The sequence below is a fragment of the Vidua chalybeata genome, chromosome 12 (assembly GCF_026979565.1).
Source record: "Vidua chalybeata isolate OUT-0048 chromosome 12, bVidCha1 merged haplotype, whole genome shotgun sequence".
In the NCBI taxonomy this organism is placed as follows: Eukaryota; Metazoa; Chordata; class Aves; order Passeriformes; family Viduidae; genus Vidua; species Vidua chalybeata.
This window is the reverse complement of record NC_071541.1, coordinates 19,021,672-19,039,472: the sequence shown is the minus strand read 5'-3', so window position 1 is coordinate 19,039,472 and position 17,801 is coordinate 19,021,672. Positions and strand designations below refer to the sequence as shown.

The window sequence follows — 17,801 nt, the reverse complement described above, 5'->3', positions numbered from 1 at the left end:
ATGGAATGAGGAGAATTTCTGCAGTTTCCAGAAAAATGCCTGTGGGACCAAAAAGCTGCTTCTCCCAGAAGTCTACCAAGAACAGACGGGCCCCTCCATGGTGGTGGGCTCAGGATTACTTTAAACCCCAAATATTTTCTGTCTTCTTGAGGGGAGGGACCATGGAGTGTCAGAATTCCCAATACCACTGGCAGATTGTGAGATGATCAGGAGATCATCTGGCAGGAGGTAGTAAAAAGTTAGGGAGAGCATCACTTTGTTGTGTGAATGAAGACAAAAAGAGAATATTAATGCTGTTATGTTTAAGAGAAATGTGGAAAAGTATCTGTTAAGTCCAAGAATTGTTTTGGTTTTCAGTTTTACCAGTGCTTTGTGGCTTTCTGGATTAAAAAATCAGCACTGAGGCTGAAGAACTACAGACAGCTGAGATCATTCAAATCCTCCTGGGCCTGAAGCCTGACCCTGTCAGGGCTTTTTCCTCTGGGATTCTCTTCTAACCAGTGCTTTGTGAGCCAATTTTTATCTTACCAAGCTTTTGTTGGCTTTTCTGCAGAAATGATTTATCTTTCCAGGTACACTACTGGTGATAGGCATTCAATACAGAGCACTCAGAAATTAAAAAAAAAAATAATAAAAATCATGGTGCACCCAGAAAACTTTATTTCATTTGGACAAATTTCTGTTGATGTCAGTGGAAATTTCGACCAGATAGCCCTAAACCTTTAATATATGACTAGTGTATTCTTTGATAATCTAAAGGCCATCAGATCCCTTCAGAAGGGCACCCTTGGTTATTTCTTGGCACACTGAACCAAGCTGAGCAGGATAACCATTACCAGCGTTCTGACTAAATCACCCTCCTTTTATGGATACATTCACAGGTAAAATCCCAGAGTTTGTACAGATTTATCCCTTTACAGTTATTTACCTGGCACCTCTGTTCAGGGGAGACTCAAACCCAGCTCTGAGCAGCTCCCTTGGCTCTCACTCCATCTGCTGGTGCAGGGGCTCAGGAAGGATTTTAAACCAATTATTTCCACTTTCACCACCACTTTGTCAGTACAATTCCCGCTCAGTTATTTATATGTTGTGTCTTTATCGATATTAAAGGTTTTCGGGTTTATTTTCCAGCATGAACTTTGTGGTTTTGATACATTGCAATAGCTGCATGTGGAGTTCAGATGCTTAAAATGAATCAAACTTTGTTAATGAAACAGGGACTGTTTTAAATGCATGAACATCCCTCATGCAGCAGTTCCAGCTGAGTCCTGCCTCTCTTGTGGCCTCTGTCCCTCTCATGCAGAACCTGCCTCGAGCAGGGGTCGTGTTCAAAGGTGGACAAAGTGACCTCAGTGTAGGGAAAAAAAACCCATCATTTTATACCTGTGATAAATAAATTTTACTGGATGAACTGTGCCCCAAATGTGGCCTTTTACAAGGCTGTGGTGAGCTCAGGCTCCTACTTGTTTATGTTCTGCTGCTTTTCTTAATTCCCTGTGTTTATATTGGGGTCTAAAAGAGTAACAGCTGTTCTTTTATTTTCACCAACATAAAAACGAAGAGTTTAAAAACCCCTTTTGATCAAAATAAGCACACACAGATAAACATTGTGTGTGTATACACACACACACACACACACACACATATATATATATATATATATATATATATATACAGTTATATATGTGCACATTAAGGTAGCCTATTAAAATCTATTCCATATTAAAATAATAATAAAAAAAGGAAATTAATGCATTACAATAACGTGATGAAAAATTTTCGAGTATGGAGCATTTCTGATTTGTAAAATATATAGAAAAATAGATTTTTAATGTGATACAGCTTGTGGAATAGGACGTAATGCATTGTAATAATAAATAATGGATAATCCCCAAGTCGTTTATTCCAGAAGAGAAGCCACAAGGTGTCGCTGGGATGCAAAAAACCAAAATACTGCAGTAAGGGGGCACCACCTCCAGTAAAAAGAACAGTTTTCAGAACGGCTTTCGACTTAAATAACCTTTGGAACGTGTTGCATTTCAGGTTGTGTGATTTCTGTGCCCCAGCAATATTTTTCCTTGCTCTTTGTGAGTTTTGATGCCAATGGTTTAGGTTCTCTACCAATATATTTAGGAAGGCATCCACAAGAACCCTGTGAGTAGTTTAATAAGAAATGTAATTTATCTGACCAAGGACTATGATTTAAAAGGACCTTTATGGACAGTGGACTACTGCTGAATTCTCCATTTCCAAATAACTCCATGAGGGGATCCTTCCCAATTAAATGTGTGCCCTGCAGCTAAGATCAAACCAAATAACAGCGATTTCTGGTCATCATAACAATTTCAGTGACTGGAAGCAAATTGCTGCTCATCATAAATAGTTCCCTTTAAAAAAATTCCACTAAATTCAAGAGAGGGAAGTGAAAGAACTGTGGCTAATCCTATGGAAATCCAGGGACAGGGAGTTTGCTGATGGATTGATTTTCTCTCTGGAACTCACACTTTTTGTTATTGACACTGTGTCCACGTGTGGTTCAGTTTTCTCTCTGCACAGGGAACAATAAAACTGGATAAACTACGTCATGTAAAGGGTCAGGGGATGGAGAATACACCGAGATTATAACTGGCTTATTAGCACTGTGCCACTCCTTTCTTTGACACCAAACAGAACCAGGATGTAGCTGGGAATGCTCTGCTGTCTGTGATGCCATCAAGTCATGGATATTGTGCCTCTGGAGCACAAATTCCTTCCTTCTTTCCTTCCTTTAAGGAAATAAATCCCTTATTCTTTCGTGGGTAATGCAAAAGGACTGAATGAACATTTTCCTAACAGGATTTCCCTCAGCCTCAGCTGCTCACACACCCATAAACATTTGCATTTTATGCTGATTCTCCTGGACAATGTCATTTTCTCTGCAGAATTTCCTCCAGCACAATTCACCTCAAGACCTGACAGGCAGCTCTGAGTGGGTGTTTGACCATTTTTATTGTTTTATACACAAATGCAATGGTCAAGGGACGAGCCAGCTCCTGCAAATCCAGAGCAGATTCACTGGGTAGTTTAACCTATTTTCTTGATTTTTAGAGAAAATTTGGAAGAGGCTTCTCTAAAGATCTGTCAAAAGTAGTCAAAGAGGTTAGAAAATATGGAAAATCCACCATTTTGTTGCCTGCAAGTAGAGCAGGTTTGTTTATGGAAAACTTAAACCCATATTCCTATATAAATTTCCATTTTCAGCATGATGAGGGGTAAAACAAACTGTCATTATTTAAATAATAGAAACAGCTTTGTTTTTGATGGATTTTTTTTACCATAACAGGTAGAATTTCTGTGACTCCAAGTCTCCTCCTGCCCAACTTCTCTGCCCTCTGTGCACCACCAGAACTTGCTACAGAGTCTGGGCAAGAGTTTGCAGATAAATAAACAAATAATGTAGAAAACCTCTATTTAAGAAATCTCCCCATTCGGATATCTCAGATTTAATGGGTTTAACAATCCCAGGAGCTGCCTCTGTGAGGTTTCCCTCTGGAATTTGCTCCCTCTGGCACTGGGACAGGGAGAGCTTTGCCAGCCTTCAGAGCACTGCAGGGCCAATCATCCCCACCAGGACTTGGCTGCCCAGTGCCAAACAAAGGCTGATTTTCCCAATCATTGCTTTGTTTTTGATGGATGCTTAATTGGAGTGGGGCTGACCACTGTGGGCATTTATAAATTGAGGCATGTTTTTATGTACAGTCCACCCAGTCTGGACTAAAATAGAAACACTTCTGAAACCTCCAGATAAAAAAGAAAATCAGAGCATGGCACACCTGGAGCTGCATTATTGGGCATAGGCTGCTCATTTAAAAGCAGAAGTAGCAAAACTCAGCAACTGCTCTTTGATATCTCCAGTGCTTTGGTTTCTACATGTGCACAGAGTTGATTGGGGATGAATTCGTGGCTTTGCATTTTGTGTCACCTGTAGAAATGGGCACTGTCCCCTGCCCTGCAGATGAACTGGCCGTTTCTCAAGAATAGGAAATAATTTCTTACATTAGCAAAGGCTGTTCAAAAGTGAAAGGGGCAGCTTTTGTTTTAACAGACTGATTTTACTCTTAGCAAAACCCAGCTAAAAAATAACTACGCATGAGGAGTTGTCTGCTTTAAATTCCACAAATGTGTTTCTACAAATGTGTTTTTCCCCTAAAACTGGGAAGATTAATGGGTATTTGCAAATGGAATCTTCAGCAGAAAATCAGGTCCCCTTTTCCTACCCTAAACTGGTATAACAAGGCCAATTTCAAGAGTCTGATTAACTATGAGGAAAACTAACAGATATTGCAAATATTCTGAAGGAATATCTCTGGTTTTCACAGCATTTCTTTTTTTGCTCAAGTGCAATCCATAATGTAAGGATAGGCTAAGGAAAAGAAGATGAATGTGGAATAACATCTTGTTGCCATCAGTAGGGGCTGAATCCTTCAGGAATAACCTGAACTAAAAGGAACCAACCAGAAGTCCACCGTGGCAGAATATTATCTCTGCATTCATCCAAAACTCTGCTTGAAGAGCACAAACCCCTTTCCACGGGCATGCTGAGTGACAGCAATGGCTGAGGAACTTAGGAACCTTCTAAAATGCTCCTTGGATCCTGCTTGCATTCTGGACCCAGGTGGGCAGTTTTTCTTTGGGAATGATTGGGAACTTTATTTACATCCAACAAGCAGCCAGCTCCTTTGGATGACAGCACTGTAACCCCCTGCCTCCCCTGGCTGCTCTGAAATCCAGGACAGCCTACCCAAGACCTTACATTTTGTCCCCAAAATGTGAAATACCAAATGTGAATCTATTCATGTGACAGCCATGTCTGTTACTGCTTTGAATTTTGATATGTGTTGACTTGTATTGACTGGGTAACCCTAAATTCCCCTCTTTGCTTCATTTTAATATCTGGATTATCTGTTGCTCCTAAAAGGAACTATTTTGGCAAAAGGTGATTTATTTTTCCCCTTCTTCTTTTTCTCTCAGTGTCCTTTACAATGGACTTGAGTCATGTTGGATGGAAACTTCTCCATTGTATGTGGTTCTGTGGCTGAAACAATTTTGTGCTCAGTTTCAAGTGGCTGCAACATAAATAGAAGCCACACCACTTATTTTTTCATGTGGGATGGGGTATTTTTATATCTTAAAGCACGATGAGGTATTTGAAGAACAAATTAGTCACTCTGCCTCAAGAACTGGTCTGTCTGAGGTAGGCCACAAAATTGTTCTCAAATTGTTTACCTGGTGTGGAGCCTGCTGGGAGCAAAAATAGATCCTTGATTTAGGCTTGGTATTTAGCTATTTAGGCTTGGTAATTCCTGGCTTACAGTTTGGCTGGCTCTGGTGTTCAGCTGATGCCTGTGGAGTGAGAAGGTCCAGGGCAGCACCAAAACCCTTAACAGGTCATGGGCAGGGTGGATTTGATTCTCAATTTCACCCACAGCTTCTCTGCACAATCTCTTCTAGTTCCTCATTCTAAAGAACTGATGTCTAATCTAAATATCTTTCAGTTTAAAACCATCCCCCCTGCCACTCATTCCTGGTAAAAAAGGGGGTTTATAGGCCCTTTGAAGTACAGATCCTCAAGTCAGCACTTGTTGCTGGCTTCTGTTTAATTCCACTCAATTCCTTACCCATCCAATTCCACCCAGCCAATCCACACCTCTCCCAACCTTTCTGTTCTCAGAGCCTTTTACAAAAACACCACACTCCCCAAAGTTATTAAAAGGATCACTACAATAGACCCCACATTTCTAAAGCATGGAAATGGAAAGACAAAGGTGGTTCCTGGAAGCCAGCTGGGCCAGGGGCAGAATTCTTCATCCACACACATTAACTGTCAGGCCATGAAAGATGAAATAAGTGAAATGTGCATTTATTTGCAACCTTTGGCCCATGTCTTCTACTATGCTGAATGTATTTCAGAAGTTTCCTAGATTTCTGAGGCATTTTCATGAATTGCAGTGCATTACAAAAAGGTTATAACACCATCAATTTCTCACAAGAGCAAGAATTACTCAGTATTATTTTTGACATCCTCAGGACAAGCATTTTCTATGACAGTGCTCCTTAGTATTTCCATGCCATTTTCTGTATGGGACTGAAAGGAAGCAGTACAAAGCCTGGTAATTCCCTGAACCCACGGGTAGGGACACAGCAATACTTGCACTTCTTGATTATATCTGGAGACAATCTCTTTGAAATACAACAAACTGATAAAATGTGCTGGTAAATTCTCAAATCCTTGAGGTTCCACAGGTGTCCGCATTCTTGGAAAAAAACTCTGTGCTTAAAATGATAGACCAAGATGCTCTATTTTAATTGAATTTTAATTTAATTTTATCCTACCTGAGGCTGCTGAGTGGCAGTGGGTCTCTGAGGAGATGGAATAGGAGTTTTGGACAACATTTGGTTCATTTTGCTTACGACTAGCTCGGTGATGTGCTGCCTGTCTTCGGCCTGGTGCTCCCCAATCAGGGGCATGGCACAGTCCATCACCTGCAAAATGCAACAGGACATCAGTGCTGGGCAGGAAACTCCTCGTCACCCCTGCAGGAGGGCAGGCTGTGTATTTACAGCAGAAGGACACAAGAATTACAGGCATTACATGTGTTCCATCAGAAAATAAACAAGAGAACGGCAACTTTGCAATGCCTTCCCCTCCCAATCTCCCACAAATGGGAAGAGAAAGAACCTTCCAGAAAAAGCTTCACTTCACACCTGGGCATACACTTCGGGAACAGGGAGAGGAAGCACAGGGCTGATAAGGAAAATGAGATTTCTCAGGCTGTGCAGTGATCTGAAGGAATTTCAGCTGAGGTTTCCTCCCTTCCCTGCTTTTGTGGCTCACACCACGTTCTCGAGCTGAATTGCCACAGGGAAGTGCAGAGTTAAACTTCAGCTTCCTAGCAGTTTGGAGTTCTGCTAGGGAAACCTGGATCCTTATTGATTCATGAAAAACTTTAAATTACACCTTGTTATTATTGATAACCTTTTTTAAAAAGTAGTGTGGCTGCAAAGAATAAGTAGGAATTTCTACAGAGAAAGCAGGATGGCAGAGAGGCAGATAAAAATGGGCACATTTCCATTCTAAACATGACAGGTTAATAGTGCTCTGTGGTTATTTATCACAGCTATTCTGATGAATAAAACTAATACCGAATTCTGCCACTTCAGTGGGTCCCAAGCATTTGTTATTTCTCCAGAATATTAGTTATTTCTCCAGTGTATCCCCTTTTGCCACATCTGTGTTTGTTTCAGGGGAAATAAAAGCGTAACATAACCCCAAATATTATTCACAAGGGCACTGGGCATTCCTACTTAGAAAAACAATAGGATTTAATTCACATTTGAGAAACTGCAATTCTGTTTGCATGTGCATCAGGGCATGTCCATGTCACCTGCAATGCTGCACTCTGGTGTTTCTCACCGGCCTGGGTGGAAGAATTTTGTTGTCTGAGGGGTGCACAGGGATCAATCTGAAGAGCAAGAGCACACCCACACTGTGTGGATCCCTCCTGAGGTGGAAGGGATTTAGTGGCAGCAAAACTCTTCTCAGCCCCCCAACCTCCACAGCACATCTCCTTTGTTAACAAAGAGCAGCGTTTTGCCTTCCTTCTTTTAGATTTTCAAGGGTTTCTAGGAATTAGACACAGAAGTTGGGTGTTTAAAGAGATGTTTGGATCTAAAAGACCATTGCACCTTGCAGTATTTGGGAAGGAGCTGCATCTATTTTTCATAAATAATATAAACCTTGAGCTTTTCAAACTCTGGTGAGAGCTATAGAAATTCTTCCTGAGTGACAAAGGCTATTTTGTTCCAATAAATGGGATTAGCTTGAAGTCCCAAATCATTTCCATGATTCTTCTGTTTGTTCATTTACAAGATTCACTGGCATTGTGTGTTGGCAACCAAAATGCTGGCAATGCTTGTGCTGGGAATTTCAGATCTAGGAGGTCTCTGAGCTTCCTCACAGCCAAAAGGCTTGAAAATAACCCCAGAGTAAACAATGCAGCAATAATTGAACTCCAGAACAAATGTTTCCTTAGAAATGAATGACTGGTTTTCCTCTCTAGGGCCACACCAACAGCACTGAAGAGATGTTTAATAAGTGCACTGAAAGGTTCTTTAAAGTTTACCATCTTTTTTTACAATCACAGTTTTGAGTGGAACATGCCAATGTTTTCCATTAACTGAGAGAAGAGTTGATCAACCAGCAAGAGTTGATATTTCTGAAGGGGTAAAATGCAGCCTTACAGGTTGTGTGGCTCTTTAATTTTCATTTCTGCTCACTTACTGCTATTTTTTAAATTGTAGAAACACGTTAAAGATCCACTTCCTTCTATCCTGAGCTGTTTCTTGTGAGAGGAATGTGCATGGTGCCTGGAGGGACCCAAAGTGCCAGGACTGTGAAGTGTTAATAATGACTGAATATAGCATGTTTTGGTGTGAAGGGCATTGGATGTTTGGTTCTTCACTGCAAACCACCTGATTTTCAGAGCAGGAGTGATGTTTGGGCTCTAAAAAATCTGTTTTAATGAGAGCTATTTTTAAAAATGTGCACCATAGGGTGTAGATGAACCCCCCTCTTACCCACATCAGTTAAAAGTTTCACAAGCATGCAAAAAAACCCTCCCTTTGTTTACCATGCACTTGCATTAAAACAATTACTTGGAATGACTGTGAAATAAATTGCCTCCAATAAGGTCCTGCCAAAGGATTAGGCAGGATTAAGATCTGGAGGATTTGGTTTGGACTGAATTTCTGCTCTCAAGTACTTCTACAGCTGCAAGTTCACACATCAGCTTCCTCTGGGAGGTACTGCCATGGTGTGCAGCAGAACTGGTGGGAAAAGTGACAATAACAATCCTTGAGGTGTCAGATCTTTGTGTTCACTCCAGTAGAGAAGTTCTTACACTCCTTGAACGAAGAATTTTTGTGCATAGCCACAAATTGAGGCAGATTCAAACAGATTTGGCACTAAAACCAGAGCCATTTGCCCTTATCAATCTCTTATCACTTGGACAGGTCTTGACCTTGCTGAAATCCTTGGGTTTGTTGCCACAGGGGCACAAATATTGTTGGCCAAAGATGTGGCCAGAGAGCACCACTGCCACTCCCTGGCAGAGCAGCTGAGATCCAAATGGATGCTTTCATGATGATTTTTGCTGTATATTCTTTTCCTACTACAAGAGTTAATGACAAATGTTTTATATTTTTATTTTATATAAATGTATCTTAAGAATATTTTGGTCAACACCAACAGCTTTTAAATCCTGTGAGTGACTACAGGAATGTCAGGCTGGCATTTCCCCCCCTTCAGAAGATTTGACAAAGTTTAAATATACACAAAGCTCCCTGTTTATAAATAGTCTATTTACAGCCTGTGCTAGATTTAAAATCCCATTTAAACCCAGCCAGTTTTTAGTTCAGCATATAGTTCAGCTATTTAAAATATTGGAGTTTGCCACTAAGAGGATTTCACAGGAAAAAAAAGGACATCTGTAATTTATAAAATCAAATACATTCCTTTTGCAGATGCCAGTAAAAACATGGGTCACTATGAATTACAGTCACTTAATTCATATCACTGTGAATTTGCATTTTGATATCAATGTACTTCCATTTCAGGAGCCAGTTCTTTGGGATGGATTTCTCTTATCACCCAGGGACTGACTGTATATATTAGTGGGAAAGGTGAATAGCTAAAATTTGGGGTACAAGACTGAGACTGGCAACACAAAGCAGAGAAATTCTGTAATTAGGAAGGGAATTGGGATGGGATTTCTAAAGGAGCCAGAGCAATTATAAGGTATCAGTAATTGCAAAGGGATCATGGTGTTTGAGGGAGAAGTTCCCACTGCCACGGCCCACACCCAGCTCTGCTGCTCATCCCAAGGACTGGGATGTGCTGGGCAGAGATTTGGGAAGGGCTGGGAAAGGCAGAGCTGGGGAGGTTAAGGGAAGGGCAAATCCTGTGGATAAAGTGGGAAAAAGGCGTTTCCCAGGATGCTGAAATACAAGAGGAACATGACGGAGCCAGAGGGCCGTCACTCAGCAGTGCCCAGGGAGATAGATGGATCTCCTGAGGGAAAAGCCCAGGAATTCCAGGAGAAAACAGGATAAGTGGTAAGTGCAGTGGAAGGGGGAATTAAATCAGGGTGATTTTGAAGGTCCATGCTTGGCAGGGTGAGAACTGGGCAAAACCATTCCCTTTGGTCTGTGAATACAGCAATGTTCCAGAGCAGAAATGATGAGAGACTTCTGAGTTTATCAGCAATTTCAGCTGGATTTAGATCCCTCCCTGAGCAGAGCATATTCTGTCCCGGATGGGAGGACAGGAGAAGTAGCTGAGCTTCTGAAGAATTCGAGGCCAAGAGCAGAACTTTCCATACAATTGTGCACAAACACTGTTTCTTCATTTTGGGCGTTGGTTTTCAGTGAAAGCTTTCTTCTTGAAATCCTTTCTCAGTCAAAAACACCACTTGGGAGCTAATTTTAATTTAGCTCAGGGCAAAATGAAGCAAGTGGGAAAAAGACACCTGCGGCAGCCCATTTAATCTAAAATAAAATTTGGGAGACTTCTGGGAGGCCACTCTAAAGGATTCTCTTACATTTGCTCTCTTTTACTGCTCTCATCACCACATTCTGAGCTTTTATTTAGTTTCCCAGAGCTTTGCTTTTCCAAGAATGAAACAGGAAAGCTAATATTCAGAAATGTAAACAATGCTCTGCTCCTTCTAGTATTGAAACCTCAGAAGTGATAATTTAAACAGGGAAAAAGTCCTTATATTTAAGAAGTTGAAAGTTTAACAGATCTTGATTTGATGTCTCATCAGGAAGAAGAGGGGGGCAGTTAAATATCTGCATGTTGCAGTGATGTGTTAATAAAAATCCTCTTTCTGCAGCTTGCCTGATGCTTGGCAGCTGAGAATTCCATTGAGGGGGAAAGAACAGACACCAAATGAAGAGATGAGGCTGTTACACAGAATCATAACTTGGCCCTCATCCTGATCAACCTGACAGCTCCTCTGCTTAGCTGAGCCATCCTTTAATTAGTTCATTCCTCCCTAGGAGGAGTTTGGAGCCAGTTCCTTGGAGCAGGGCAGTGGCAGGCAGGAAGAACCACTGTGTTCCTCTGGAGGATGCAGTTTTTTCCAGGGAAACACAGCAGGTTTAGAGAACCTGTTCTGAAAAAAGACAAAGTTACACCCCCTTACACCCCTCTTACACCCCCCACCTAAAACTCTGCAAAGAGCCCAAAACTTCACAGAAGAACACAGGTGACTTTGTGCTTGAATAATAATATCACTTCAGTATTTTGTCCTCTTCAGCAAAAGTGGTCTGGATATGGGAAGAATACTTTGGTAGAATTCTCCCCTAATTCCCATTCCCTCCCAGGGTGGGTGACACACACCTGTGTCCTCATCCTGGAGGTGGCACTGCCGGAATGTTCCAATGTGAAAATCAGGAAGAACAAATCTGCCAGTGTTATTTCACCCATTAGGGAATCTCTGTGTTCTTTGTCAGGTGATCTCTGCAGGATTAAGGTGTCAGTGGTACCCAAACCCTCCTTTTTCCTCATTTCTTCCTTGTTTTTTCCTCATTTTTCCCTCATTTTAGGTGTGGCATCCCCATGGAAACACAAGACCACAGCTCCCAGGATAGGGCTGCAGCCCAGGGTTTCTGGACTGTCTGTCCTGCTCAGCTCCCTCGAGTGCACCATGCACGTGCCAGACTTAATAACATTTATTTTCCCATGCTGAAAGGACACAAAAGGAGAAAATCCTCCCTATCTTGGTGCAGACAGTTTTCCACTCCTCATTGTAGCCCAGAATTCTGTTAAAATTGCAGTGTAATAACTGTTGATATCATATTTTTTCCAGATGTTCTGGTGGATGTGAATTTTGCAAACAGCCCCACATTTCAATGTCTTTTACAGATTCTAAATGTCCTTGCTGATGAGCATTCCCATCTCCAGGACAATTCAGCTGATTCCAGACAACAGCAGGAATTATCATGCTTCCATCCACCCGTTTTTTTTTTTTTTTTTTTTTTTTTAATTACAAGGTCTATTCTGCACCCTGATTAAAATGCTCTGTAAACCCAGCTCCTGATGGATCCTGCAGCTCTTAGAATTCTGGGGTTTAGAAATTATGGCTGACTGTGGCATGGAAAATCAGGGGATTTGTTGAGAAGCAGGAAGTGAGGCAGTCTCAGTCCATTACAGAATTTGCAGTAGTTATTTCATTTTTTAAAATTACTTTTCCCTTTTGCTTGATCAACTTGTTTTGGAGTGAGGAGACTCTGAACATCCTTGCCCACCTCCTAAATAAAATTCTAGGAATGTGGAAGATGCTGAAGAAATTGTGATAGGAAAGTGATGATAACTTGTTTTATGGCTACACAAAGTGATATTTCTTCATTAAAAAAACTCAAAGGAAATGAAAAACTTCAACTTTTCAAAATTACCTACGGCAGAAACTTCTGATTCATGAGGATTTGGATCTTCAGGGTAATATTTAGGCTACAAAAAAAGAGTCAAGTTGTTCCCACTTCATCCTTAATCTCCCTTTCCAGGGCAAGGTATAATTTTGTTGGGGTTCCCTTGGGATGGTGCTATCTATAAACCTTCCTGGAAAAGCTGGTAAGGCTGCTCAGGAAAGAAATCATCAGGGTTGGCAAAATGTGCCATCCACATTTGGCTTTGTTTTGCAGTTTTTGTACATTTCCTCCAACACCAAAAGACATTCCCATCCATAGGGTTACATTTTCCAGCAAGTTTTGCCACTAATTTGGACCTGTGGCTTTGTATCATGATTGAAACTGTGCTCAAAAATACACAGCCTCGACTGAAACACAAATAAGGCAATGCCCAGCTATCAGAAAGGTTCTTTCCTTGGCTGTTTGTAATATGTAAAGGCAAATATTGAAAAAAAAAGCAGGATTTCTTACCTCAAAAATATAATCTTTTCCATCCTTCCCATGCACAGCTTTAACAGCACAGATGTCCAAACCACCAAATATTTCAGAACAGGTGTCAACCCAAAGCTTGTACCTGTTTCACAAAAATAATTTGCTCTGTGAGTGTCTCATCAGGCTCTTGATTTGCTAGAGGCTCACCTAACAATGTATTAAACATTATATTCCCCCTAAATTCAGAGTTTTCACTTCATTGTATGGGTCAGGTTCCTGTATCAGGAAAATGAGTGAGGGGCTCTATCCTAGATCATGGCCCAGCTGTTTTCTAAAGGAGCCAGGCTGGTTTTACTCCTACAGCACTGAGCAGAAGGAGAAATCCAGGCAGGAAAACCTTTCAGGTGATACAGAAGGACCAAAAATATGACATTATGTGGGTTGTGGAGCATGCAGACAAGAATTATGTTCTTCATGTAGGGTTCTAGACAACTACAGCAAAACTCAAGTGGAATTTAAATAATTCCAAGGAATTCTACAACTCCTAAAAAGGCTATTTCATACAGAGTTGGGCACAAAAATTCTTCAGTTTATTTTGTAATGCCATGGTAAGAGACTGAGTATGGATTCTTTACCTATCCTACAAGCAGCAATATGATTTCTTTTCCTTTTTTCTCCATGAATAGAGAGATTGTCTGACCAACAAGGGGATGAGGAGGGATTAACTCAGAAGAAGAGTGAGGCAATTCCTGTGAATCCTGTAGCACAAGCTCTGAGAGCCCAAAGGCAAGGACAGCAAAGGCACTGGGAATGCTCAGTGACTCCCAGCAGGGCTGGGCAGGGAGGAAATGATCCTGGAATGATGCAGGGTGATGTCACCAACTGAAGGGCATGATTTGCTAAAAAACCCCATTTCTAAAGCATTCATTTCTCATGAATTTTCCTCTTTCCTTGGCTCACACTTGAGTCTAAAGCAGAGCTATTTCCTCTTCCAGCCCCTGTCCTGCTCCAGCCCTGGAGCCCTGATGATGGATTTGCCACCTCATAGTATTTTCCACTGAAAAAAGCCCCTGCTGTAATAAACAAAGCATTTGATTTCATTGTGGGATCAAAGGAAATTCCTTGCTGGGCTGAGAGTCTGATTCATGAACAAATACCTTCAGTAACAGCATCCTTTCCAAGCAAACTTATTAAGTCACATTCTTTGTATTTTCTTATATCAAATCTGTTCCAATGGAAAAGTTTTTCTTTTAAACAGAATACAAAGAAACTGATTTGAAAAGATCCTGATGGTAATATCTTAGCAATGAAAATAATTTTTTTTCCTGTGAGAAACATGGTTTTTGTCCAATATAAGAGGGTTTTTTGGATGCCTGACAATTTCAACATCTGTAGATGCACTGGCTAACTGGAACTGGACTTTTTGCATGCACTTGCTTATAAATAACTTTTTTTTTTTTTTTTTGGCTGTAAAATATTGTGTATCTTAGAAAGTCACGAGGACAACAAAACTTGTCTTGAACAGTAAATATCTGGACTTGAAATGGAAACAAAACTGAGAACATTTTCTCTAAAACACTGCAACATCAATCAGATTTATGAAAGTATATTTAATAGCCCATCTTCTGCCAACAAACACAGAGCTGGAAAAATCCATTTGGAAAGAGAGGTTTTGGATGGAGCAGCCTGGAGTGTTTGAAACCCAAGGCTTGCACAGTAGGTTTGACAAAAGGTCACGGGTGCTCTTTTCCCAGAGCCAGTGGGACCAGCAGCAATAAAGGGTAAAGGATAAAGGATTGCTCCCAGGGGCAATACCAGGTGTGCCAGGTGAGGTGGGCACAGCTGGCACAGCTCTCTGGGCAGCAGGAGCTCTGGAACAGGGCTAAATGAGGAATTGTGACCCTGAAACGTGCTGCTCCTCTGCCTCTCGCTGTCCCTCCCTGCCACACTCTTCTTTCTTCTCTGAATTTCTACGCTGAGATTTGTGTTCAGCCAACACTGCCCACCAGGCAGTGCTTTCAAGGCACTTCCTCCCCATCCATGGGTGCATCGAAACCAAAATTCAGCAGATCTGATGGGTTTTGCTGTGCTGTGAACCTGCTGCAGCCCTTCAGAAAAGTCTCCTTTCCCCCTGTGTGCCCTGCTCTGCTGTGAGCACCCCATGGGCACTGCCACAGGAGCAGGGCTGTGCCACACACCCCTTTCCCACCTTTTGGCCTCACCAGCACGAAGGAAGATTTGTTTTGTTGGCCGGTGTGTTCATGGGAAAATCCCTATTCTGCTCTGACTGACTTCCACTGAGAAACAGGAGCAGGAGCAGAGCTCAGAGAGCATTTCCTGCATTTCCAGCAGGAGCGGGGCAAGGGGAGCATTTCCCATCCTCTGGCACTGCTTTCCTGGGGGCACAACTGGAGTTTGTGTGTTCCACACAGCCCACGGGCTGTAATTACACAGCCCAGAGCTCACTCTGCCTCTCCCTCCCAGGGAAGACATAACCTCACTTTCTAGAGGGAGGTGGGAGGGAATGAGAAAGAGAAAATAATGTGGCTGCAGTCCATCCCCAGAGGGGAGATCAGTGAGGACACAGTCTAGACAGGGGTTGGACAGCAGGGAGCTGGAATTCCCGTCTTTCTTGTTTTCACCTTTCCAGGGCAGGCAATGGTTCTGTTCCTGTGTCTCCCTCAGCTCGTAAGAGGCACCAAGTTGTAGGTTCCAGGCTTAAAAAAAAAAAACAAACCCAAACAAACAACTCCACAAACCAGGACTAGTGTTGAACTTTAAAACACCTTTTAAATTACACTTTCGTTGTACAGACTTTATTTCAGCTTCCACTGGTGGCAGCCTTTGGAGAAGCTGAACAACAGAAAATCCATAGCCATTCAAAAGCCTCAGAGATTTTGTTTTGCAGGGAAAAGAGGTTTATGTGTTGTGGAGCAAATGAGGGGGATTGAGAAAAGAGTTCTGAGCTTCAAAGTGGTGCTGCGTGAATGTTTTCAACTGGACTGGAGGAATTATCCAGGATAAGAATGGGAAAGAAAAGGAAAAGCACAGCAAAACAAAGTACAGAGCTGGAATGATGGCACAGGGGAAATAAAGCTTCAGTGTATCCCAGCAACAGGGGAAAAAGCCTCACAGTGCACTTCAGTGGAAATTTATAAGAAAAGTAAGGAATTTGGGATTGAAAGTAGAAAGGAGAAATTGGATTTAAATAGGCAAAGTGCAGACTGGGTTGCTTGGTTATGTAGCAGGATGGTAAGATGTAGAAGGAGGAAAGTTTAAAAGAAGTGTGAGACTGGTGGGTAAGAGAGGGCAGATGAACCGGGAGAGATGACTGACAGGTTCATCAGTGCAATTCAGTTTTCTGAAGGGAATTCCAGACATTTTCCAGGAGCAGAGGTGGATGTAGGAACCCAAGGGCTCACGTAACACCCAAGGCTGTGAGGGTGGGTAGGTCACTCTGAAGGCACGTGGAACTCCTGGCTCTGCTCTTTGCCCTAACTGAGAGATTCCTTCTTCCCCAAATGAACACAATGCATGCACTTACTGTGAATCGTGTGCCAACAATGGGATTCTTTAAAAATCCACTTCAAATAAAACTGTTCATTTTTTAATTACCTTTTACACGAGACTCCACTTACTTATCTGACATAGCAATTTGTTCCAGCATGGCAGAGCCCGTGTTTGTCTTCCAGTTCCCAGATATGGAAGTTCTCCTGAAAGGGGGAAAACATTACAAAGGCAGCCAGTGGTTTCACATTCCCACTATCAAATGCCTCTGCTTTTCCCATGAGAGCAGCAGCAGTATTGACACCTTTTCCCCAGCTGGCAGCTTGTAAACAGAACATCTGACCCGTGAGGGGTTGTAAGAGCATTGTCAGGAATACACTTTGTACTGGAGGTACAAAGAATGGCTGGGAAATTTCTGCTCCCCATTTATTTATTTGAGTTTTTTTCTAAAAACCCAGCCTGCTTTGATGAAGGGGCAGTGTTAGAAATGAGCTGGTGCCAGCTACAAAGGCACTGAATTATCTGTAACGCACTGGTACTGCAAAGGTAAATGTCAAGAAGCTTCAGCTTCCTCTTTCAAACCCACCCCACTGTGTCCCAACACTCAAAAAGCAACATATTTATGTTTGTAACACCTCTGAAGTGATTTCAGATGTGTTTTGGAGCTGGATTTTGGTTTTTCCTCCAGTGTTCACTCTTTACTATTTACTGATATAACCTAAACACTCTATGTCAATTCACCTTCTTCTATTTAACCTCTAAGAAAGAAAAAAAAAAAAAAAAACAACATGTAAAGGTGGGGGTTTTTTTGTTTTTTTTTTTTTTCCTCTGCAGACCTTAGGACTGCTCCCAGGGCTGAGAAGATTGCTGCTTTGTGAAAGCTAAATGCTGTGCTGGGAACAGGCTATGGATACAAGTTATGAAGTGTTTCCAGTTAGTAAAATCAAGGGAACATCTGCAATGCATTAAAAGTGCATCAGGCAGCAGCCAGAGCTTTCTCTCCATCTTCCATTAAGTTAATTATGAGGGTCAGTAGCAATTGTAGGGGAATGTTGACTTTTCTCTGGGACCCTCATAAAATTTAAAGAGTAAAGTTCTTCTGTGATGGCATGTCCTGTGTTGTGGGGAGAAAAGAGAGAAGGGAAGGGAAGGGAAGGGAAGGGAAGGGAAGGGAAGGGAAGGGAAGGGAAGGGAAGGGAAGGGAAGGGAAGAGAAGAGAAGAGAAGAGAAGAGAAGAGAAGAGAAGAGAAGAGAAGAAGAGAAGAGAAGAGAAGAGAAGAGAAGAGAAGAGAAGAGAAGAGAAGAGAAGAGAAGAGAAGAGAAGAGAAGAGAAGAGAAGAGAAGAGAAGAGAAGA

At 41.8% G+C, this 17,801-nt stretch overlaps 1 protein-coding gene across 1 annotated transcript in view; it reads right to left on the bottom strand.

The window, feature by feature from the left end:
• Nucleotides 1-17,801, bottom strand: part of SYN2 (synapsin II) — a 168,749-nt gene that overhangs the window by 16,177 nt on the left and 134,771 nt on the right. The window contains exons 8-10 of the mRNA XM_053953629.1: nt 16,578-16,652; nt 12,979-13,081; nt 6,373-6,522 (exon numbers count right to left, since the gene is read on the bottom strand). Coding sequence (XP_053809604.1) covers nt 6,373-6,522; nt 12,979-13,081; nt 16,578-16,652 — 328 coding nt within the window. The remainder of the gene's footprint in view (nt 1-6,372; nt 6,523-12,978; nt 13,082-16,577; nt 16,653-17,801) is intronic.